The sequence below is a fragment of the Synchiropus splendidus genome, chromosome 3 (assembly GCF_027744825.2).
Source record: "Synchiropus splendidus isolate RoL2022-P1 chromosome 3, RoL_Sspl_1.0, whole genome shotgun sequence".
Taxonomy (NCBI): Eukaryota; Metazoa; Chordata; class Actinopteri; order Syngnathiformes; family Callionymidae; genus Synchiropus; species Synchiropus splendidus.
Window position 1 is genome coordinate 27,692,558 of NC_071336.1, and position 25,816 is coordinate 27,718,373.

Consider the following 25,816-nt stretch of genomic DNA (forward strand, 5'->3'; position numbering starts at 1 on the left):
CTATATTCTTATTCCAACATTTATACCAAATTTATTCATTTATCCGACAATTGTGTTGACTGGATTTACACATCTAAAACACATAATTTTTCTTTGTCAAAATAAATTAGAGACATATATTTATACATCTTTTTGTTGTAAGATACATTTTAAGCATTTTTTTTTTCAATCAGAAAGAGCCCAATGAAGGTCTGTGTGTGCTGTGACAGAGCGTGATCACTGAACGTACCGGGGGTCCATCAGCTCCAGGTAACCCAGGCAAGCCAGATCTGCCTTGAGGTCCCTGGAAAAAAAGGTGAAAACAAGCAAATGAACCTCTATCACAGAACTGGTACCCATGAGTCAATCACACCGTTGTTGGTGTTTCATCTTACATGACGAAAATGTACAAAAAAATCAAAAATACAACACAATGCATATCCATATATACAGTACATTTTATTTATTCATTTACTTTTAAGTCTATCTCTCATAAGGCTATTGAGTTTTATTTGGTGTATTATTGAATTCCACAGTTTTTTTTCCGCCCGTAATGACATTCTGGATACTTTTTTGTGATGTGTTGATTTATCTTTTACATGAAAATTCTTTCTTTGAATGTGACATTTTGGGGAACAAATAAATGTTCATAACCAAATAACTTGCTCATTTACAGTTAATACTATGTAGTTATTGTGTTGTTTACAGTGACCTTAATTTGACAATTCCAGGGTAAAATCTAGTCAGTCATAACAAAACTTTATCATTATGATATGATATATGCTATGCTACAAATAAGACACATAAATAAGTTGTTTATTTAGAGTAATAAATGAGTAAACAAAAACTTCTCATGATCACAACACAAGTGTTATTGGTCCATATTGTGTAGTATTGACATGCTCTGCGAAACAACGAGCTTTAAGAATGCTGTTAACTATGACTGCTATGACATCTCACTTTAGGTTGTGCTTATTTTATTTTATTATTGTTTTAAAATAGACAAATATGATTCACATACCTTTTCACCAGGTGGTCCTATCGGACCTTGGGGACCAGGAAGACCCTGAAGGGAGAAACGACATATTAAAAATGACAAGCAAACACGACCTATCCAAACACCGAAACTAACCATGAATAGTTTGTAATAATTTAATAAATAAATTCAAATTAATTGTAAAAATATGAACGTGAGAGCAAGACACTCATGTTTTAGCACTGAAATGTGACTGTTACTGTATAGTTACTGCAGCAAATGCATGAGGGTGTGTACATTTCTCTCCTTAATTCAGCGAGTGAGCGTGTTTATATGAATGTGGCTATAAGTGCGTGTGCGCTGTCGGGTAATTTGAGGCACTTGAAGCTTGTTCCAACAGGTGTGGCAGCTCCGCAGGAATTCCACCAACATGAATAAGGTGCTTTCAAATGGATCAACCTCGACCCCCTCCCCTCCTCCCAAAGATAAACCCGGCTAAAATATTTGGGGAAAAAAAGGGGAAGTGTGTGTTTAGGTTTTCCGTGCCCAGGAAGCGAGGTGGGGTGGGGGGGTGGGGGGGCACGTGCAGAGAGGGGAGGTATGTCGAGGCAAATTAGGACATCAGTCCTAATGATCTTCTGTATTGACAGTTGTTTTGGGCGATTTGCTTCCGCAGATGTTCAACTGTCTATGTGATGACTCTGAAGTCGTGGCTGAACTTTGAATCTGGTGCCAGAGAGCGAGGTGGAGTTGTCGAAACAGATTTCCGATCTAATGGCTTGTGCTCTACTGAAGGGAGGACAGAGAGAGAGGTTCCACTCACCTGTGTTCCAGGGATTCCCTGCTGACCAGGTGGGCCTGGTTCTCCTTGTGGTCCCTTAAATGGAAATAAAAATGGTCAAACATTTCGGAATCGTGCAAATATGTATACTCAGTTAAATACAAGTCTTTACTGCGATGATTTGCAAAGCAACTACGAAGGCTTTGTATTTGTCGACAGCGGAAACGTCGTGCAGTTGTATTGATCACGGCATTAATATTGAGGATGTGACAATTCGAATGCGCTGACTCAGCAGGCAGATATGATCACGCCGCTTGTAAAGATTTTATTGTTCTGACAAGCGTGTTGAGATTTGGGTGGATCAGCAAAACAGCGGACTGACTGACTGTTCCTGTCAGGGACTCTATATATATGTTTGTATATAAGGCTCTGACACCAGCTTTGACCTGTGAATTCTAGAAGAATTTTAAAAGCCCATACACAGCACCAGGAAGCTTTATCAACTGTCAAACACAATTCGGGAGGACTCCTCTCACACTCTGGTCTTTGAAAAATATTTTGCCTGAGGAGAAGAGAGCTCTCAATTTTGCACAAGAAAGAGCTTTTTCGTACCATGTTTCCTTTAGGACCGGGAGGACCATCCACTCCTGCCACACCCTGCGATGGACGAATGGATAAGAATCATGAGTTAAACATGTCTGTTATATGAAAGATTCTAGAGATCATTGAACATACTGGAGATCCTGGAGGTCCTGGGGGACCCCGAGGTCCGAGCAAACCTCTCGGCCCCTGTTAAGAATGAAGCAGAAATGAAGGTCTACCCCTATTAAACGCCTGAGTCTGTGTCAGGTGCTGAGGAACATTTGAGGCCTTACACTCTCGCCAGCCAGTCCTCGGGGCCCGATCTCTCCATCCTCCCCCTGCGGGAAGACAAAATCCCTGAATCAATATCAATTCAAACTCTAACAGCAGCAACAAACCAAACCTCATTACATAGAAAAACAATGTATGGAAATTGATATCGGCTGGCAAAACACAAAATGAATCTCTTTCATCTGGCTTTAAATCAACATTAATGGCTGCGGCGTTCTTCAAACTGGGAGAGTTGGGACTGGTTTATTTGACCAGGGTTAAAGGTTAAGTACAAACCCTCCTCCCCACTTCTTCATAGCTCCCACCTTGCTGCCACGGCCTTTGGGCAAGCTGGAGGGCTGCAGCTGAGCCGACTGAGCGCTGCTTCACCTAGTTGTCCCTGGTTGTTAGAAATACGTTTGAAAATGAATGACTCACTCTCTGACCGTCCTCTCCTGGAGCACCCACGGGTCCCATCGGACCTGGCTCCCCCTGGACAAGACATGAAGAATATATGAAGCATGAAGAGATGAGCTTGTCAATATGAATGAAGAAAAGAAAATCATTTTCGGATAAAAGTATGAAAAAATGCCGGAATAATTTGATGCAAGTGCTAAAACATGTAATGCATAAGAAGACACCACAGTGAATGCATTAAATTCCAGACACACAATATGACATTTACAAGACAAAAAGCAAGTACTGCAGTGAATCTCATTGAATGGGTTGGTACTTAGTAGCTTTCACTAAAAGATGCTAGAAAAAAGCATGTTATGGCGGAATTTACACAACAGTTTGTGCTTATTTGTGCTTAGCAGTTCTTCAAGTTCTTGATTGTGATCATCTTGTAGCTAGAAGCCTAGCAAATAACTGTCGAAGTGGCAGGAAGCATGTCACAAACCCAAACTAACAGAACCAGCAGCAGAATAAAATACAGACTTTACACTTGTAGTGAGATTATTCCAAACCACAACACAATTTTGGGATTATGGGCCACTTTCCCGGACTTCAGAAAAGAAAAATGTTTTTTCAAACACACTTATTATTATCTGGCTTTTGCAAATCTGCTGTTGTAGGCTGATTGTTGACATTGCAGCTAATTATAACTTGTCAGAAATCACTTTCCAACGATTTATTAAATCAAAAATGACAGCGCCTGCTTTGGGATTTACTGAGTGAGAGCAAGTGTTTGTTGAAAAACACATCAGGGTCAAGACTTGGAGTAACTGAAGTATTACACTGTTGCTCTGCAGATTTTTCATTGATTTATTATTATTATTATTATTATTTTTAAATCCAATCTCAATTTTAGTCAAAGAGTATTGTGAATTGATAACTGCTGTAAACATTTTGAAGTTGTATGTGAGACAGTGAACAGAAACTAAAATCTCAATTTTCACTTTAGTTTAAGAGAGTTGTTCTCATGCTCTGCTCAGACAGTTCATAAAAGTGAAGCGCAAAGACACTCCAGTTCATTCTTTTCTTTTCATCCTCTTCATACTCACCCTGTGTCCTTTTTCACCAGGCAGTCCAGGAAGTCCATCAAAGCCTCGGTCACCCTGATCAAAATCAGACCTCATGTTACTAAAGATAAAGACACTACTCTTCAGTGACTTGTGCGATGATGCACCTTGGTTCCGGGCTCGCCAGGCATCCCTCTGGCGCCATCGGCTCCAGCACGACCCTGAAAACCAACACATGAGAAAAGGACATTTACTTGTATGATGTGATCATTGATATGATTTATTTAGTGTGTATAAGGTGAAGGGAATTGACTGTGTTTCATCGGGGAATCCAACTGTGCTCCGCCGACACTCAGTGTGAAACCTTTTAGCAACTATCTCGGTCACCCTCCTGACTTCATCACATGAAGTGTGCCACATCGATCGTCATTTTTCCTCCCTTGGCATTTTCAGACAGATTAACCCGCCGTCCATTGAAAGCAGAGCAGGCTTTTAAGTACATATCAAGCAAATATTTGTGGGACTGAAAGTAAGCTGCTAAGCAATTCAAGCAGTGGGCACAAACACACAAAACAACAAGCAGCAAATCAGAGAGGATATCCCAGGTCAGTGAGTTCACTCACCCTCTTGCCAGCTTTTCCAGGCTGTCCTGCAGGTCCCTGAACGCCACGTGGACCCTGCGGAGAGACAAGAGGACCCTTTCAGCAGTGACCCCTGGACCCACGACTGAGGGATTTAGGTTTTGACAAGGGGGATAGTTCCTTTATCACTGAGTGGATCTCACCTGAGGACCGTGGTCGCCGCTGTCACCTTTCAGTCCGGAGGCACCAGGAAGACCCTGCAGAGAGAGAGAGAGCGTGAACGACAAGGGGCCCTTTCTCCACCTGAGGCAGATCGCAAAGGTAAGCAGCAGATGGCGATGTCGAGCCTTGGACACGCATGCTATTCACGCATACCTAAGTTTTCTGTAAGTTCCTCACATTCCTGATCGCTCAGCCACACCACATGTTTATGTCTCTTTTAAAACCAGCTAAAGCACTTTCATACGTCGCAATACTTTATTATGAAGGCTGCATACACTGCGATCCAAGCTTTGGATTTGGTAATAACACATGCATACGCCCAAAAGTGGCGAAACAATTGGGGCAGAAAATAAAATATTAAGTCCATGTCCTCTGTTCAAGCTAATTGTGTTTGGCCTTAAGCAGGAGAACTGAAGAGAGGCTAATTCTTAGTGACATTTTCCCCGGATAAATGGTGGATCGTGTATCAACAGGCCCAGAAGTAACAGAAGAGGAGGTGGGGTGTGGAGGGGCGGGGGTGTGGACCCACAGCAGACTGAAATCTGTTCTGGCAGCTGGCAGCACTGACGTCGCACAGACAACCTGTACATCCAACAGACAGCAGGTGCTGACACAGCATTTCAGAATTGACTTGAACGTGTCTAAAAGCAACATTATTCAATAAATCTCACGTTAAACGGCTTTTCCGATCTAATCCGCAAACACTTGGAACCCCAAACTTCTGGGTTACGGATTATGTGGATAAGTTCTTCAAACCACGTTCTATTTGAGACACTGCAATACTACTGACTTGATAAGAGTCAAACGGCAAAAATCTTCACTCACTTTAAACACTCATACTTTGAAATTATCACATACAGGGGCTGCACAAAATAATGGAAACACCTTAAAGATAAAAAAGCTTTAAGGTGTTTCCATTATTTTGTCCAACCCCTGTGTTACAACTTCAGGTACAGTATGATGCCATTATTTATTTTATTTTATTTTATTTGATATCATAATACTTAATGTCGGTCAACTGGAACTGAGAACAGGATCAAAAATACCCACCACAGGTCCTGATCTTCCGGTCAATCCCATTGGCCCCGGTGGCCCCCTCATGGCAAGCTGCAAGGATAAAGAAACGGTCACTACTCAAATTGAGTGTAAATCTATGGATTATTAAGTGAGTTAAGTACATGTTATCGCAACAAACATTCCTTTCCCCCTTGTTTGTTTGAGGATAAAACAACATTAAGCAACATATTTCCTTTTTTTAGTGATAAGTAAGAACATTAATATGCAGGGTGAAAAAGTTCCCTACACCTGTTCGCCACCCGCAAGTCATGAGTCCCAAGAGTATTTTTAAAACCCTCAGTCTCCGTCCATCTGTTCAAAGTGTCCTTTTTTATGTTGTTGCTCCTCAGCCTGCTCGGCATGTCTCCTTTTAGTCCTGCAAGGCCAACGGAACCTGGTGCAGCTCCCTCCCCTCCTCACCAAAATACTGTCTCCTCCATCCCCTGTGGCGTGAAGCTGGCAGGGTGGGGGTCGGGGTTTGTCTAGCAGCTTTATTTTCTTTTCTCCTGTCAGTGTCTAATGTTCTGGTCCACTCACTCTGGCCTGGGAGAGGATTGCCTGAGCTTGGGCTTCTTGGGCGGACACCACCGGACCCTTCTCACCATCACCCCCGAAGCGGAACTGTTGAACACAGGGAAAGAGTTGTTGAAGTTGGTAACACGTTGTGTCACTTGTGAGTCAAGTTGGCCTGTACTTACTGGCAGCATCAGCATGGTACCTGGTGGGCCTGGTACACCATCAGCACCAGGAAGTCCGGGACGACCTGGGGGACCCTTGAAGTGCACAGGTGATGCAGGTCAATTTCAGATTGAATTTTCACATTAAAAAGATAATAAAATTGCAAGCAAGTAGATCTAAAATAATCATCGACGCTAAACAAAACTACAATCTTTAATTATAACACCTTGACCCAATGCCAGCGCACACACGTTGCTATATATAGAATTTTAAAGGAGCAGTGAGAGCAGGAGGAGTGTTGCTAGTCAGTTTCATTAACATGTGCTCCTCCTCCACCAGCACACACAGACGGCCCCTGTCCATCTGTAAGCCATGCCACTGTCTTCAGTCCAAAACAAACATCCCTGTCCATGGACACAGACGTGCGTGTCAGTGTGTTTTCACTACTGAAGTTGAGGAAGGCACTGGAAATTAGTTATAAAACAAAACACCAATCATGAAGGATTTAAAAACATGTGTGTGAGAGATTGGCTGCATAGTAGCATCATACGTTGCGATGCAGTTGTAGTAAAATATTTATTTAATAAATTGAGAGCACAGCTGATCCTTGGCCCCACAAAATGTCTGAGCCTATCACACATACTCTTTTTTTTTTTTTTTAAACAAAGTGAAGTTTCAATATTGGTACGACTGAAAGCTGGTGGTGACAAACTCAGACTAAAATTACTATGTTTGTTTGGGAATGGATGATGAATGTGATGTACTTGTTTAGAGACAAGAAATTCAACTCACTCTTTCACCAGGATCTCCAGCAGTGCCTGGAGGCCCCTGAAGTCCAGAAGGTCCAGGAAGACCCTGCAGAGATGAAGCCCAGTTAGTGCAAATCCAGCCATAAATCATTCAAATCAGGGGCCAAACTTAGTTGACTTGACACTCACAGCGGGGCCAGGGGGTCCGGGTGGTCCTTCTATCAGCATTCCCTTGAACACAACATACATCAAATATCATGTCAAAGAAATGGTGCAGATCAACAGCATCGCTAATGTGGAAACGGTTTCGTCGCTCTTACAGGTTCGATCACGGCCGGTTCGCCCTTTTCACCCTTCTGACCGAGTGCTCCAGCAGCTCCAGCAACCTGTGTTCAAAAACCAGCACAAAAACACATCTAATGACTTGAGCACCGATGACGTCCGTGGCCATTTGTGTTGTGAGGATAAAGAGCTTACGTTCTAGAGAGGAAAATGTTAATCGCAAAGTCAATCATGCGACGAAAGAAACACTAATAACTGAAGAGGTGCGCTAATGAAGGAGATGCGTCCAGCGGAAAAGTGACATCAGTTGATGTGGATTAATTTATGGACTATTTTTCAACGCTGTGGATGTCAATACTGATCAGTTTCCCTGTTCGTCTGCTACCATGTAAGAAAAAATGTGCAATCTTCTTTCACTTTGTTACTTCTCTTAACTGTCCACGTACACTAGTCATCCATGGATAGACAGGCGACCACCTACGCCAGACCTGGGCAAAATGCGGCCCGAGGGCCAAATCCTCCCCTTTGACTGTATTTATGTGGCCCTCCAGGAGTCAGAGTAAAACTATAAAACTGACATTTTTTGTTCATTATGATGCATCTGAAACATAACTTTCACGTTTGGTTATTTTTCTCAGTTGTTCGTCTTTTCCGTTGACTATTTTAGGAGAATCCTTAAAATACATCAGAATTGAAAGTAGATTTTGAAATGTATGAGAAACATCGAGAATATTTCAACTTTAAACTAGCAATAATCTATAGATATCAATTACGCATCTATATATCTGGCCCATGGCTGGTTATTGGAGTTCCCAGAGGAAACATGCTGCATGGAAGGGCTCACAAACGCCACTTCAGAGCTTGCTGCAAAGTTAACAAGTACACATCCATGCTTTAAGGATTGATTTACCAGTTACGTTCAAACATAACTCCCCGTTAACATCAGCAAAAGCTATGCAACTCATTTTCCTCCACTTAGCTGCTCTTGTGCCATTACACACACTATATATTAAGTGGTATTGGACAGTAAAATATTTTTTTCTCCTAAGCTAAAGGCCATTGAGACGCAGTAATATTTAGTAGGAGATTTCCATCCGTGTAAATTGGTAAAATATTGTAACTGTCTTGACAATATTGAGTGAAGCTGAAGAAAGATAAATGAGAAAATGATGTGTAACTGATACAGAGAATACAGAGGCAGTGACTGGTTCTAGTTGAGGTGAAGAGAATCCACATCGAGTTTTTCATGCAGTAACCACCAACAACCCGGTACAAATACAATCTTCGAGATCATTAAACATGCTTGAGACTCATTTTTCTGACGACAAGTCACAGACTGAAGCGAAGAATGAGTCGACAGCCTACCCATGCACACACCCCCAGCAGGCGCCAGGTCTGGGTGTGATACTTACGGTGCTCTCGGATACGTCGGTCTCAGCTGCGACCCCAGGCCCCACCTCATCGTCAGTGGGTTTTTGGTCGGCTTTACCATACTCGTCATAAGTCCCATAATCATACAACCTGTTGTCAATCGCCCCCAAGTCATATTCCTTAAGATCATATTCCTTAAAGTCATATGAATCTGCACCAGTGCTGTCCACTGTTTCTGGGAAAACGGTGGGCTCCAGAGCAATGGGAGTGGCATCGGTGTAATAATCTCCGACAACATCCTCCTCCACAGCCTTTGGTTCATAGACAAGCAAAGAAGGAGAAAGCAATGCAAGCAAATAAGAAAACACATTAGCTTAACCAATTATAGCAAACAGTCTATGTTATTTCAGCTACCAAAAATCATAAAAAGCGAAATGGTGACACGTTATTTTGCTAATAAATTAAGCAAGGCAATAAAATATATGATCAATAAAGTGCCACCATTTTAGCAAAAAAAGAGGGCATGAAGTTTAGCATTCATTGGCAACGTTTGTTCATCAGACATGTTTTTCCTTTTCTGTTGCTTTTCTTTGGCAGAAAGAACAAGCAAGAGGAACAATATGAACAATGTCTGCTGAAACCCATAAAAGCATTTAAAGCATGAAAAGCACATTAATGAATGTGATTGCAAATATACAAAGTGAAACAGAATTTTTTTTAAGCGGTCAGAATGGTACACATCTGTATAGAGCAATCAAAAGCATGTGCTTGGCACTACTTTCTCATACCAACCTGGAGTCATCCCTTTGCTGACTCAGCCTCGCAGGAGATAATGATGTGACCAGCGTTGCCATACAGCCTGTCTGCTCACATCTATTATCTTCAGATAGGTTCGAACCTGACCAGCTATTACGATCATAGTTCTTCAGGAGGAAATGACTGAGAACTAGTAATCATAACGTAACAAAATAGATCCTGATAAGCAGATAGAGTTCCATCGAGTGGTGCAATGGCAGAGGAATGTTGTCATATTAAACAAGTTTTGACCTTGTTCAAGGCAGAAATCCGCTTCCTGAAGTGCTTCTAATAGTGGAACCAAGAGTAGTTTACTCACATCACAAGTCCTAAGACATTTTGAGGAAACCTCTGTGGTAGGCAACACTGCAGTTTCCCTTGATTCAGTCTTGGACTATTGGTATTCGATTAGCATTGTGCTAACTACGACTGAAATGTCTTTATTTGAGTGTCACTATTTGGACAGGATTAGCTTTACCAAAGGTGGTGGGGTCATATAATTTCACGCCGGGACGTCTGTGATATTAATGCATGACACTGGGAGAGGTTAATCGACTCGCCAATGTGTCACCGCGCACCATCGGGTGAGTACTATATAGTTTTCTATGTTACGCTACTTCCTGATTATGCTGCTTAGGGTGGGTTCCAGTTGTGCTTGGAACTGGGATACTCCCAGTCACTACCCCTCAAGGATCACCACCGCAAATACTCAACCCACGATGGCTACCCTGAAATGTTCAATGAAAACATTTATCTGGCCGGTTTTCTAGTTGTAAACAAAGCTCATATTTATCAAGAAGTTGCTTCTATCTGAACAAGACAAGTACACTTTTGTCGATGTCACTATCTTGTTTTGTGAGGTTGATAACTGGTCTGTACTAAACTCGGCATTTCAAGCTCCAACTTCCCACTTCTGAGGTAACTGGATCGCAGCATAATAAAGAGTAGAAGTTGGACTGGGGTGAAAGCTTGTTTTCAATGTCAGTTTGGAGGAACATCGGTTGCATCAACATTTGAATGCCAAGCCACAAAATTAAATGTACACTCTACACAATGGGTCTCAGACAGATGAGCTGCACTGGTTGCAGGTTTTTGTTCCGATGAATCGTAGGTCACCTTTTCACTAGCCAGATGCCCTAAGACTGTATTCAGTGTGGTGCAGCTTGTTTCAGCTGACACTGGATTGGTTGTTTGGTTGGAACAAAAGCCTGCAACTACTGTGGCCCTTTTAGGACTAGTGTGAGACCCCTGCATGATAGACTACTGGTCCATAGGTACTGGACTAGTGTCACCTGGGGTGATCTTCCTGGACCCTTTCACCAAAGTTGCTAGTGCTGGCTATTTTCAGAAACAAAGAAATATCCCTTTTCTTGCAGCCTTTGTTTATACGCAAACAGAGAATCACCTCTGGAAACAATGCTTTTCAAAAACTTCGGCCGGAGTGGAGATCTTGACTGGGTTACAGTTGTTGCTATTTTCGAGATCCTGATTGGCTAACTTGGCTTCAGCTTCTCATTACACTGCCACCTACAGTTTTGGAGTGTCCTGGCTGCAGACATACGCGAGTTGGTGTGAACGCAATGTTTTCTGTAAATGGATATGTGAAAATTGAGAGGCTGAAAATAGCTAGGAACGTCCAAACGAGGACCTAGTACTGAAATCTCACGTTAAAGATTGCGAACAAGGCGCATTCAGGAGGGATGAAAATCTCTGGCCATTTCTGCTTTGCCCCATGTCCCGAGGTAAAGCTAATCCTGTCAAGACTGATGCAGTAAAATACATATCACCTCTTTAAATGATGTCTGTGTTGGGTAGCATTATTATATATGCTATCAACATTTCCAAATCCTTTTTGCGACTTTTTCTTTTTTCTAACACTGGGCAATTGTCTATCCCTAAAAGTGCTCAGGCGTGTGTTCTGGAGCTCAGTACATCATCTATCAGTAGTTGGGTCTTTATCATTTTCCTACCCATCACCTCGTTGGTCAAAAACGTCCTGGAAAACAATGTCTGAACAACAAAGTGATAACAATAGAAGATGAAAATTTACCTCATATGGTCCGTTCGTGCCAAAGGGGGACTGACTTTGAGTATCATCTACAGTTCCGTAGTCAATGTCTGTATTGTAATCTCCTACATTGTTTAGCTGAGTCATGGTGAAAAAAGGAAAAGAAGAATAAAGCAAGGGTTAGCACACAGCTTTCAAATAGAGGTTATTTACTAGAGGATGTCTCAAGCTGGCTACGTCTACTGGTAGAGGTTAGGGAGCTCTCGGCCTGCCATCACAGATCTTCCTTTCAAACCTTGCCACGGGAAGATCTTGATGGGACTTGTTCTTTTGCTACATGTGAATGTTTACCCTAAAACTGCCTCTGGGTCGGGCCGGCGCTGTGGCCTGGTAGCCATGCATCGGTCGCTTCTTCTTAGCAGCAAACTTTTTAGCTGGGGATTTTTTGGCAGCCAAGAACCTTAAGGGCTTGGCCTTAGTTTTGCTAACGGACTTTGTGGTCCTCTTCTTTTTCATGGAGACACTACGTTTCGTTCTCTGGAAAAGGTCGCGACCAAAGAAAATAAAAACACCAAGACAAACATGGAACATTTAAAGGTTGAAATGACTTAAAGGCACAGACAAACACTGCTGCATATCATTATTTCTAGCTAGCTAATAGGACAAGCTGTGGAAAGGGTGAAATGCAACAATTTTTGGACCGCATTTGTTTCATTTTGGGGTAGATCTGCACAATACAGTTCCAATTAATAACAGACAAGTACGAACTATGCTCTCTAGTTAAACAACCAACAGCTAGAGATGAGTCGAGTGAAATCCAATTCTATTATAGAAATGGTGCTGCTGTTGACTAAGTTACAGCTAGAAGTCATTTAGCAATTGACACCACCCTTTCCTGAGCCCTGGCATAAACAACCTGTGACTATAAAATAAAGCACAAATATGCTCTTCAGCAGCCTCTTTAAAACATGACATGTAACACCCATTTTTGTGGAGATGTTTTATCGCTATAAAAGAATTTGCATTAGCGTAAAATGTTTTAAAAAGATGCTGAATTGCAAAGAAATGCTTCAAGCAGAATGCATTCTCCGAGGCAGCAGCCTTGACATCAGGTTATGTTTATTTGCACAAGCCATATTCAGACTATCGACTATTCCAATGTCACTTTGATGTTCCACTTTAAATCCCAAATAGGACCTCTGCAATGATATTTGAAACCAATCTTTCAACAGTGTTGTGCATGTAAACATAACAGTGAGACACAGACAACACAACAGATACAGCAGACACACAAAGACATGAAGGCAAACACATTTATCTCGTCCTTTTTTCCATTTACCTGCGGTTCAGAATACTCATCGGTCGGAGCGGTGTCTGTCGCTCCCTCAGAGTAATCATAGAACGGAGAGTAATCTAAGTCGTCAGTAGTGTACTGGAGAGGTTGGAAGACAGAAGAGAGGGGTGAGGAGAGGTTGAAGCATGAGCATCAGATCATTAACTTCAGCAAAACGATGATGCGAGTTATGCATCATCCTGCGCATGGTCAAACCAAATAATCCTGGCACATTATTTGTATTCAGAACAAAGGTAAATACTCCTGTGAATCGGTTTATTCCTTTCATCTCAGATGAGAATGAGGGAAAGGTCATTATTCCATAACAAAAATAACGTGGGGCACAGTCAACAGAAATCTGGGAATAAACAAGTCAATGCCATCCGCATTGGTGTCGACCATCAATGTGTGCGCTCACAACACGAGTCAGACAGTAAAGCCTTCTGTATAGTTCCAGTCAGTTTGCCGCTTTTACACTTGACAAGTTCTCTGTTGCAAGTGATACTTGTTTTTAATGTCCAAACTCACAGCAGTAATCCAACTAGTATCTCTGATCCTCTGAATAATAAAAAATAAATAAATAAGTAATTTCACGTCACCTATACATTTAAATCTATTTAACATTTCGATTATTTTATTTTATTATTTGGGTTTTTTTTTAATAAACTCAAGTTTATCAATTCAAGAATTGAAGCTTCAAACATTTAAATGAAATATTATACTCCGTTATTATCAATGACTTATGACTTATATTTCTCCAAACAATTCTGTTCCTGTTTCCTTTTCTTTAACTGAATGTGTTGTCTCATTGCCTGCATTTTGTTACTGTTATCATCCACCTTTCATACAGACTACACCATACATACACTTCCAACATCCCACTCTGCGTCTTTCGCTCCCTGGAGCCACTGTCAGTCCATGTCTTGTGACCAGCACTTGTCTTTAGTTTATCAGAGTATCCAGCTTCTTTAGTTTTTTGGTGCATAAATATCTACAAGGTTTTTTGGACTTCCTCCAAATTCATTATTCGCATAGTCCCATAATAATATAAAGAGTTGATAATTTTAGATTGCTTTCCTTGGACTCCAACATTATATTAGAAAGATGAAGAAGCAAACTTTTAGCATTTGTTTTTTCAATATCAGCCAGTAAAATGATAGATGTTCAACCAATGACACCAGAGATGGAACCCAGTCAGTGACACAACACATGTAGAGCCACAATTTTGCTCCTTTTAACAGATCAAAAACCTCTTTAGTTGTGACACTAAAGCGCCTCTGACTGCCTGCAGTTTCCTTACCTCATCCTCTGCCTGCTGAGCCTGCAGGGATTCACCGTGGGGGGTGTCACAATCCGGGCTGTAATGTTCACAGTAGTCATACGCTGCCGTGGGATCAGCCACGATCAGAAGTTGCTGGATGTCACCCTGGGAGGAAAATAAAGCGAGGAAACACCTTGAGAAGAAGCACACTAAAATTGTGATGACACACAACACGACACCTTGACGCTTGGCAGCGTGTATCACAATAAAATTACAGCTGATGTATCGCTTGATCGTCGGGCCCTTATGCACAGTCTGTCTGGAGTAAAATCCCCTCTTGTGTGATTTAACACCTCGACAAACAAACAAGCCAGTAAGCCCACACGTGTGTGGTGCTGCACTGGGGAAGAAGTTCAGACAGAGTGGAAATGATTATCATTGCCAGTGATGGGGTTTAACCCGGGGATATCAAATACACATTTATTTTCCAGACACACAAACACCTGGTGTTAGCGCTTGTTCCGCAGCAGTGGTGCTTTCCATTGACGACAAATTGGATACACCAGTGCAAGCATGCGAGTTGCCGTTTATGCATTCAAAAGCTGACATTTTCTATTATTCCTTTAGATCAAAAATATGATTTGACCAGTAGAAACTTCCATCTGACAGCAGGACAGTTGTGGGTGACCGAAAGTGAGAGTGCAACTTGTGTGAAACGACAGAGCTAAAATTAAAAACAACAATACACAATGGCCTAAATTCTTGAAACTATAAAACAGGAAAGAGCAGAGACTTAAAAATCCCAGATGCGGTCAAGCAAAAATCCTTTAAAACCACAATGGTCGCCATGTTTAGGACACCACACGGCTTGATAAGATGCCAGCACTGTCTTTGGCTTGTTATTGCTCCGACAGCCAAAGAACACAGCTCACTGCATGGGAGCGACCACATTGTCTCTGGGTTTTATTTGGTGAGTTATAGCCGCCCGAACCCTCTTCTTTGGGGGGCAGGAACATTTTAAACACCATGCAAAAAGAAAAGAAAAAGGAAAGGACAGAGTACGTGACTTTAATCCAGATAAATAATTGAGTCAGGACTGTGTGCATATGGATTAAATAGACAATTGGCAGAGAAACAAGGGAAAATGAACGAGCTGCAACATGTTAGGAGTATGTTTCCTCTCTCCCTGGAACCATGACTATGTGCCTTACTTTAAACATCCATGTGCTACAGCTTGCCCCATGTGATCTATGCATAGCCATCGATCAACATCTCACAGTCCAGAGAGCTTTCCTGTGTCCCTCATACATGAGAGGAATGCAACAAAGGCAAAGTTGTAGGAATGTTTATGAATTTGCTTCACTCTTTTGATGTAAATCTAAAGTAAAATATCAGTCAGCATCTTTTACTTGCTACTTACTCCAAGAATTTGTAGTGTTGTAGATCAGCCTGTCTATAAGTATAAGTGAAATTATTTTCCTTTTTTTTTTTCCTTGATTTTGTAAATTTTCCTTTGGGTATACGTTCTCCTTAATGTCTCTATTATACTGAAATGAAGAACAAAAATGCATTGAAACTATACCATTATTTGATTAACTCTATTTCTCATCAGTTCTTTCGTAAGTAATGTTTTGCTTATAGCAGTGCAACTGACCTCCATGATAGTGATCTCTTCCTGAGCGGTAAATGTATGCCACTGTCTAGTGCATGAGTATAACCTACAAGCTAACAACGCTAACATGTCAATGTTTACAAAGACCACAAAAGTTAGCAACAATTAACTTAGAGTTCAGATGCTTTTGTTTTGACATGCAGTCAACAGTAAATAACAAAATACAGGTACAAGAAGAGGTACTCAGTAGCCCTAATGTTTAGCTGACATGCTAACTAGTAGCCAGCAACATGTTTGCTAAGCACACCATTCAACTAAATATGATGTATCACATCAAGCTATCAAAATAGGCAAAAAAGAGCATTTTCCTGTTGCATTTTCTCAAGGATTTGTACTTTTAACTGGAGTTAAGTAATTCCTCTGATATGGATATATAAAAATTCAACACCTGTTTCTGCCTCTCACACAACAACTTTTGATTACTCTTAAAACAAAACGGTCACGACTATGCCATGAATCAGGTTGACATACATTACCTGAGGTGGCACTATAGGAGCAACAGCGACTGCTTGAACACAGCATATACTGTAGGTAGCTTTAATCACTTCAGACTGAGAGCCAGCCGTCTGCACTGGAATCGGAAGGGAGTCGGCCCGGAGATCACTGGATCATCACACCAGCTGACAGTTTGGACCATAACACAGAAGAGTCTAACCAAAATGCATACTACAGACTCCAAAAGCAGAGTTTATATGAGGTTTAAATGCAACTAAATATGAAGCTCAAAGACTAAGCATGGTGTGAACAGTTCTTAACTGCCAACTGAGCGGGATTCAAGTTACAGACCAGCCTGGATTAAGAGAGAGCAGCTGGGATGGTAAAAGATGTTTAGTGGAGGGAAACACCTGGGGAGCGTTACGCTACGGCCCCATGTCTGTCTTCCATTGTGAGCCGCTGAGATAAAAGCCCGAGGAAGCCTGGAGCCAAGCCAGTGCTCCGAAATGTGGAGCCCTCGGCTACAGCACACTGAGGCAGGACAGAGAGGCTGCGTGTTAATGACCGCCGGGTCACAGGTCAACGAGAAAAGAGAGGCTGAAAAAGAGAAGTGGGGTCAAGATCAACAGCTGAGAGCTTGTAAAAAAGCTCTCGAATTTACGGAGCCTTGATGACGACTTGAGGTCAAGTGCTTCAAATGATCATTTGGATTTATATGGAATGTTTTATTTGGAATATTGAGCTGCTGAAAATGTGTCTTACCATTACATTCATAATGTCAATTTAATGTACCTATTAGAATCAGCGTACAGTTGGAATATATATATATATATTTTACTTTTTCATGACGGATTGTAGCCGCAAATGTAAGACATACACACATCAAGCATAGGGAAATGAATTATTTACTGGTCATTATTAGTCATACATCTTCATTTAAAACAATATTTTCTATCCTTAAAATCCATCTATGTATTTCATAGAAAGTTACAAATTGTATTGTTATTGTTTCAGTTTGCCATGTAAAGGCAAAAATATTCAACTGTTTCTATTTACATTCAAATGTACATGTCAGAGGACAGTCAAACTTGGTGAGACCAGAAGCTGAAATTTAATCTTTGAAAGTTTGGTCACTAAATAGATTGATGATAAATGGAGTAGGAAATAATCCCAGCCTGGAGTTGCACGTATAGGACATTTCTCCAGCCATTTTCGGAGCGTTATGGCACGGTAGGGGCGGGAGCTTATATGGATGAGTACGGTCGAGGAAGCCACAGAGCGGTCACTAGTCAACCACGGCACATAGGCTCAGACAACCACTGGACAGTCAACATGTTTTTGAATGTGTGGTTCCATGGTCCCCTCATGCTGCCCTGTATTGTGCACACCGTAGTGTGAAATCACTTCCACCTATATACCAGCAATGGTGACTCCCAAAATGGTGATTAACCATGTCAATAAATCGCCTATATGTAAGCGCATGTCACCTTTTTTGCACAACACATACACCCAGAACACACACTCTTAGTTGGCTATCCTCATTCGGCTGGCGCAGTAAAAATGACTACAGCACGGAATTAATGTCACGTCCATGAAATCCCAACATCTTGTAATTATACTGATAGTAAACATCACTGAGTCAAATCAAAACACACAAAGTGGCTGTCAGTGTGGGTCCTTTGACGTACCTCTGCCCAGGGCAACAAACCTTTAGTTCTGCCCCTGCTGGCTGTAATTAGACATCCCAATACAGCAATTAGCTCCGCCACTTCAAAGTCTAGATGGTCACATTTGCTGTAAGAGCAGAGAGCAGAGCCAGGAAGACTCGAGCGACACCAACCGACTCAGGCGACAGCCATTGATCGCTCCCCTGGTGCAGATATACTTGTCGAAATAACAAACGGATTCACTGTCACATTGCTAGAAAAGCATGAGACTGATATTTAAATCATCCATGTGAATATCTGGTCAATGCAGATTCAGTGTCTCTGTAACGTCCGTTGCCCCCCTCAGCGCTGATACAGTAGCCTCAAGGCGAGGAGGGCGAGGAGGGAGGAGAAGGCTCGTGAGCAAGGGAGAATGTGCAGGGTGGGGAGGAGACAAGGAAATGAGCTCGGCTGAGCAGGGCAATGAAAGACTCCCATTCATCTAAACCAGATCCCTATGCGACGGTGGTCAACTCCAACCTGGGTCAGGTATGGCATGAATAGACGTCTCTGAAAAATGCAGCTCAGTTGAGCAAATAAATCGTATAAAGCAGAGCAAATGGATACAACCGGTTCTCCGTTCCTAAATAAAACTGAAAATCATAATTTTAGCATCAAACACGCCTGTCTTTTCGGTTGACAATCCGATCATCACATGATATGCTATTTATTTTTAAACTCAAGCCCAAGTTTAAAAGGCAGACGGAGGTATTTCCTTTCACTTGATATCCCATCATGCCACAGGGCCTAGGGATCTCCACGGAGAGCAGGGACAGAGAACAGACAGGAAGGCTGTTCCAAAAACCACACAGCAAAGACCCTGTTAGTTGACTTATGACTCTGATTTTCAGCCCTTCCCCTGGCCAACTGTCTGACTGGACACAGTGTTTCACTCGAATGGTGAATTCAAGGACCTCCTTGGATTATATCAACAGACATGAAAGCTGATAAAAATTACTTTTTCTTAAGACTTAACATATTAGGATGAGCCTATTGTAACACACGGAGGGTGGTGATTGGTTACAAATTCACGCATTTGAGACACATTTAGTTGAAAAAATGATGGTAAAAAATAATTTAAAGGGTTGAGATGTTATGTTTCTGCACTTGAAAATGAAACATATTTCGAAAACTACTTTTTGTTTTACATCCTTGTGTAGTATGGTGTTGTAATCCATTACTGTGTTGCTGTCATTCTTCAAATGGCTTTCAGGGGAAAGTAGGTCATGGATGTACTATCTCATCAATTTAAAAATAAATAAATCACCAAATATCTTTACATTGTTTGTTTTTAAGAATGCCTCCTCGTGGCTTTGCAAACAGGGCAGTGATTCAAACATGGCATCTGTGTAGTGACTGTTCTTTGCCAGTGAGGTCATAAACAAACCAACGCTTTTCACAAGCAAACAACCGACTAATAACCTTGCAGTGACCCTTCACTTCCCACAGACCTGCTCCTAACTCTACTATTAGCAATCTTCACTTTGAATTACTACATGACATCTCAAACAAGATCTACCTGAGTACTGCATTTTGAGTGATTCCATTTGAGATCGGTTATTTTCAAAGCTGAAAACAAGATGTGAATTGATCAAACTGTCTTTAAGCTCACAGCATAAAAAAAGACATTGAAATAGGCACAAACACATGTCATACATGACACCCTGGAAGTGCAAACCACCAAACACAAAAATGCTGTGGTTGGTATTCACTGAAAAAGAAATATGCACAGACCCTGTAAGAAAGGATAAAGGTCTGGAATTGCTCAACGGCAAATACGTTTTATACACAGGTGTTTCTCTTTACGGCAACAACAAAAAAGGACAGTAAAAACAGATCTGGTGGTGCTATTTGTCTCCTTTGTGAACCAAATAACAATGGTTTTGTGGGAGGGTTCTGGTAAGGCTTGATAGAACAAGGTACATTTGGTTGAAATAATAAACATACACATCATCAGTTAAGTAGAGGTTGATCACTTGTGGCTGAGGTTGGTAAATAATAACAAAAAAGAAAACAGAATAAATTGATATCCATATAAATCACAGTTGCATCCATTTACTCTCCTTCCACAGCCCGGATTCAGACTCACTCCACCAGCTCATCCACACAAGGGACACAATTCAACTCACTAGCCAGAAGTGAATGAACATCCACAAATGTTTTGATCCAGGAATACAATTAAAAAGAAATTGCTCTCACAGCGTTTGCTGTAATACATGCTTCAACTGTGGCATTCCATTATGGGACCTGCATAAGTGATGTTACTCGTGTTGTATACAGTATGTAGACAGGTACAGAAAACCTTTCCATGAAAAACATGCCATTAGAAACCAAAGGAGGAAACTGTTTTTACTACAATTGCAATTGAAAAACACTGTAATACTATTGAATGGGGCAGTGAACTATGAGTAGCTATACACATCAACACATCTATGAATTACATGTTTCCTAATGAAGTGTAGGACAAAAAAACAAAGCAACATTTCCGCATGTAGCCACCACACAGCGACTCTTACCTGGAAATACTCCTCATCAAGAAGCCTGGTACCAAACCTAGTGATGCCGTTGGTGCTGATGGAGCTCTGCTCACTCCTCGGGAGGGGATTGGATAGTTTCTTCTTGCAATCCACAATGAAAGTGACCGTCTGGTTCTCCACGCTGATGGCTACACGGTGCCACCTGGCCAAAGAGAGCAACACAATTATTAGCTTGGCCTCATCTATAGATGGCAAAGGAAAGAATATCACAGTTTCAAAAAAAGTGAAGAAAAGAGACTTCAAAAACCCACTCTAATATGATGAATCTTATCTTGCCGTTCTGGCACAGTTTTTGCTTCACATTATCTTCCTTGTTCAAAACGAGTTTCAAATTTCGATTTAAAACTCATATTCACCGACTTTATCTGAGGTAAAAATCACCATGAGTGAACTTTAAAAGGGCTGAAGCTGCTTTTAAACCCATGCAAAAGCACAACACATGAACGTATACTGAATGTTGTGGTGGCCATCACGCCTAAACGCAAAGGGTTAACCAAGGTCACACGTGAGTCTCACACCTCTTTCCTCTCTGGACCGTTTGCAACTGCATTTTAAGGCTATTGCATAGCAGGCAGCAGTGGAGCGCATTCTTGGCCTCACACTTTGGCCCTGTTTAACACGGGATTACACTCATTAAACTCCAAACTTAATCCCCCTTCTGGGTTACTCGGCATGACAGACATGGTGAACATTGTAGAAAGTGTGTGTCGGTATCCAGGAAGGCCTGCCTCGCCAGAGCAGGAGACACACAGTCAAAACATTGTTCCGAGGTGGACGATGGGACGTGGCACAACTCGAGTTATCAGCAAGGACAAATGTATATTTGATATTAATACTCATTCAACACATCGGCTCGCAAAAAAACTTTGTGAAAAGGATCAGTGACACATGAAAACATATCATGACCGCTGGTGGTCATTCCAGAAGTGTCAGCAGAAAGCATTCGTCCATGGATAACTGAGACGCTGGTGCTTCCTCAATACACAAACATGTGCGTCATGTGACAATTTACGAGCCAGTCAAATAGTACTAATGAGGCAACTGACAGGAAATTACTGGTCACATGATCACAACAGAAGTATATCAGACTGGTAGGTGAGTCATTTTGTGGAATCAGGAGAAAAGAGGGCAGTAAAACCATTTAAGGAGAGCAAAAGATATTTAAAAAAAGGATGAAAGGAATGACAGACACATGAGGGAAAGACAGCAGGAGGTATGAACCAGAGGAAGGTGATGGAGGAGAAAAGGCATCTTGAAAAGAAGGATGAAGGATGGAGCCACAAGACAAGGCAATGAAATGAAAGAACTAGATGGAAATAAAATGGTCAAGTTCAGAAGGTTAGGATAGAGAATTTATCTCTATTTTTAAATAAGGGTCACCAAGACCATTCATCTAGAGTGAACCCAATATAAATAATAATAGTTGTTTTGTGGCATGAAACTAAAATGGTTCATAAGGAGCTTAAATTGTGTCAAGAATTCCAACTGTAATCCAAAGTGGGTTAAATAAAAGCGATAATTCTCTTGTGCGCCTCATCAATATTATCATTGTACCCGTCTATTGAAGCCTGACACACTAGTCTTGGTAACAATGCACAAATCCACCAGGACTGTGTTCGGTTTAGACCTCAGCTGCCGTCACTACAGATTTAGACAAGAAGCAGGGGCTGGAACTCATCCAAACTGAGATGTGTTCAAAATCCTGTGCCGGGTGTTTGCCCTGAGACAACAGGTCAGACTGCAGCACTCAGGACCGAAGACGTACAGTAGAGCACAAAGTAGAGGGTGACCACTGCACACGCCAGGTCCGCACCGTCCAGCAGTCATGGCCGTTGTTGCCTTCAAATACTAAGAATATTATGCTAGCTCTGTTTTTTGTGACTCTTTCTGTAGAGATTATGTGTGGTTATTTGTGGGTCACACACACACAAAAAAAACATTTTGCTTCCTGTATTAGCTCGTTCTCAAAGTTAGAATTTAAATTCTGACGGTGCGATAAAAGAGCTGAGAACAAGTCAGACCATGGGAGACCCTCCAAAATTCATTTGATTCGCATCTCTTCTCAAGCCTATTTCGACCAAATAAGATGCGGCTTCCTTTAAGCGACCTAGCAAACAAACAAGGAGATCCTCCGTGGCAAATTTGTTATTTATTAATGGTGAGAGATTCTCACATGGATGTCTTAGAAAGTAGCGTTTCCTGTTGAGTGAGGTAATCCTGAGGGCGAGAGGAAGTGTATGACTCCTCAACTCCCCCCCAGCCTCTTTAAAATAACAGAGGCAGTGAGTTCATGGATGAGGTTAGGTTACCCACAGCAGTCCCTGCTGTGCCCCGATAATCCATTGTCTCCTCGTCTTTGACCTGTCTCTGTGCCCACAGACCCCTAATGAGATGGATAATCCTGTATGATGGCGCAGCAATACAGAAACCTCACTTGTTTTCTGAGTTTAGCAGAGGAGAGTGGACAGCCAGGACTGGATTTCATGTGTAAATAAAAGGGATTTTTCAAAAATGATGCCTGAAGTCTCATGGCTGATCCATGACATAAACACTACATGAGCACAATACTGACAAGTATATTATCATAATAATGTTAACTTACTGACATCAGTACATTGACATTTACAGTGAAATGAAAGGAAAAACTATGGAACAGCAGTTTGGTTCGTGACAATGTAGGTCAATGGAGGATTAGTTTGAACAGCTGAGTAGGTAATAAAGACATGTGCAAATAGATAGACGTAGTTTCCTCACTCGCCTGCTTTGTATGCATCAATCCTTCTGTACCACAATCTGGAGGGTTATTCAAGATGAGGCAAGTATGACGGTGCTTCCAAGTTACTCTGAAACATCACAGAGTGTCATCTCGACGCTCTGTTGCGGCTGCTCACTCGCTATTGAGCAAACCCTCTTCATGTTTGATAACAATAGTTTAGTTTTAGCTGGCCTTTCTTGATGATAAAGTATCATTCATGTCCTCCCACAACACTTCCACAACAATGTTGGAGGTTTTGCTCTTTAAAATTGTCAAAATAAAATAGACATCTACCCGAAGAACTATCAGAGAAAAACAATGTTCTCCATTTCACTTTCATTTGTTGAAAAGAGAGATTTGTTTTGCATTATTTTAACTGCTGGAGTTGAGTTGGCGAGAAGTGAGTATTTCAGAAAATACCATGTTAGTTACCATAAACTATCCTAAAGGCAATTATTCTGTAAAGTTGCAGTAAATTAAGAAGATGAAAAGTAGAACACAAACTTCAGAAGCCTGATGTAAGAAGGTTAACGGAAAAAAAAAAACATTTTAATGTCACGCATGTAGAAAAGAAGATGTCCGATTAACAAAGTGAGTGAATGAGCAGCACGTACTTTCCGTCAGCGAGGTTGAGTGTTGGGAACAGTGGGTACTCCTCGGGCGCTGGTCTGCCGGTCTGGTCCTCGTACAGGAAGACAGGTGAGCGTCCCAGTTCCACGCCCAGCTGCTGGACATCCTGCTCATTGTAAATGGACAGTAGGAAAGACTGGAGGCCGGACTTGGGGCGCACTGTGGTCAAGATGGAGAAGTCCTCGGGGAAAACACCTCCTGCAACGTGGACAGAATATGAGGGATTTAGTGTATAGTATGACGCCTGAAGATGGTTTCTCACTATCAGTATCAGCATAGGACATGGTAAAATCAGTAGCTCTTGTCTTCCAGACACATTATGACAGTCTCTAAAAGTGTTTTTGAGCCAGTCAAACCTGTGTAATTTTTGTGGGTGACACAAACCTTTCACACACTTGCGCAGCAAGCGTACATGGGTGACATGACTGACTTACCAGGGAACAGTTGCGAGGTGGGCGCGCTGATCTGGACCTTCTTGGAGACTCTGTATGCTGTGTCTGGCTTCGATGCTCTTCGGTTCATGCAAAATCCTGATGCTTTTGTCACTCCTTCTGGGGTACTTTGAAAATCTAATACTTTAAGCACATCCACCGGATCTGCTGTTGAAGGGCACACAAGACAAAGCAGTTAGAGCGGCTTCTTTTTCAGCTGCATTGCAACAGAGCTGTTTACGTTTTAGGACACAGAAAGCTCTAGTTTTTACTTCCCAGACTAGATATAAAGGATCAGTTGAATCTAACCCATCACTGTGACGATGATATCCTGAAAGTTTTCTAGGCATTTAGCGATTAAATCCACTAAAACCACATTGCATTAAGATAAACTCAGGTCATTATTTGGGCATCATCTGGGTTGCCAGACTGAATGAGTTTAAATGCTTCTTTCTTTTCATTTTAAATATGCGTTATTCATGAAAAAAAAACAAAAAAAAGTCACATAAATGGCCGCTGAGTGGAAGACTGAGAGGTGAGTTCAGATGTCAATGTCACCGGTCAATCACAATACACGGCTGAGCCCTCATTGAAAATCAAGTGCATCTAATGTGGGTAAAGTCGGCTAAATGTGAGCGAAGCTTTCTTTAATAGAAGCATTGATTTTGCAATTAATGGAAAAGATTAACCTAATTCTTGACGGAAAACAATGTTTCCTTTATGCCAGTCGGCCCAAAGCAACACCACAAATGGCTCCTGATAATTCGGAAAGCACACACAATACGATAACAAAACAATACAAAACTATCTTACATAATCCAAACCTGTTCTCTGATCCACTTCATTCAAATGGAACAGTTGTGAAGAGAGAGGTTTCTAAGAGATGGAAGTATCTGTTTCCTTTACTACAACAACTGGATCCCGGTATCGTTGATAAAGGGCTGGATTTCCAATCTGACATAAAGGAACCTGTGTGTTACAACAGCTACTAAATATGGGAAAGCTTGTAGCTTTCCTTTCAGTCCCAAACAGCTTCCAACAGGTCACTGCGATTCAAGAATCTCTATCATGAACGGAAGTAAACCAACCCGGCAGATTATTTTTATCTCCCCCAAAGTCATGACTGTCTTGGCAGATTATTAAATTTAACAATCTGTTTTTGCAGGGTGAATTGCCAAGGTGTCCGAAAGCATCAGCGAGACTCAACTGACACCTCAAAAGCCACTGTTTTGGTTGACATGCAGAGGTCAAACCCTTCACAAA

General features: G+C 41.6%; 1 protein-coding gene across 5 annotated transcripts in view; it reads right to left on the reverse strand.

The window, feature by feature from the left end:
* col11a1a (collagen, type XI, alpha 1a) overlaps positions 1 to 25,816 on the reverse strand; it is a 67,142-nt gene that overhangs the window by 36,666 nt on the left and 4,660 nt on the right. Inside the window, exons 2-25 of one of the 5 annotated variants that reach the window (XM_053859978.1) lie at positions 24,557 to 24,718; positions 24,107 to 24,320; positions 20,717 to 20,879; positions 14,427 to 14,552; positions 13,133 to 13,225; positions 11,836 to 11,931; positions 9,032 to 9,301; positions 7,658 to 7,723; positions 7,527 to 7,568; positions 7,381 to 7,443; positions 6,609 to 6,683; positions 6,448 to 6,531; positions 5,905 to 5,961; positions 4,836 to 4,889; positions 4,675 to 4,728; positions 4,219 to 4,272; positions 4,094 to 4,147; positions 3,027 to 3,080; positions 2,612 to 2,656; positions 2,472 to 2,525; positions 2,349 to 2,393; positions 1,779 to 1,832; positions 1,001 to 1,045; positions 230 to 283 (exon numbers count right to left, since the gene is read on the reverse strand). In XM_053859978.1, the coding sequence (XP_053715953.1) occupies positions 230 to 283; positions 1,001 to 1,045; positions 1,779 to 1,832; positions 2,349 to 2,393; positions 2,472 to 2,525; positions 2,612 to 2,656; positions 3,027 to 3,080; positions 4,094 to 4,147; positions 4,219 to 4,272; positions 4,675 to 4,728; positions 4,836 to 4,889; positions 5,905 to 5,961; positions 6,448 to 6,531; positions 6,609 to 6,683; positions 7,381 to 7,443; positions 7,527 to 7,568; positions 7,658 to 7,723; positions 9,032 to 9,301; positions 11,836 to 11,931; positions 13,133 to 13,225; positions 14,427 to 14,552; positions 20,717 to 20,879; positions 24,107 to 24,320; positions 24,557 to 24,718 (2,078 nt within the window). Of the gene's footprint in view, positions 1 to 229; positions 284 to 1,000; positions 1,046 to 1,778; positions 1,833 to 2,348; positions 2,394 to 2,471; positions 2,526 to 2,611; positions 2,657 to 3,026; positions 3,081 to 4,093; positions 4,148 to 4,218; positions 4,273 to 4,674; positions 4,729 to 4,835; positions 4,890 to 5,904; positions 5,962 to 6,447; positions 6,532 to 6,608; positions 6,684 to 7,380; positions 7,444 to 7,526; positions 7,569 to 7,657; positions 7,724 to 9,031; positions 9,302 to 11,835; positions 11,932 to 12,144; positions 12,331 to 13,132; positions 13,226 to 14,426; positions 14,553 to 20,716; positions 20,880 to 24,106; positions 24,321 to 24,556; positions 24,722 to 25,816 lie in introns of all 5 variants that reach the window. The other 4 variants (XM_053859977.1, XM_053859980.1, XM_053859981.1 and 1 more) reach the window with 4 other exon arrangements.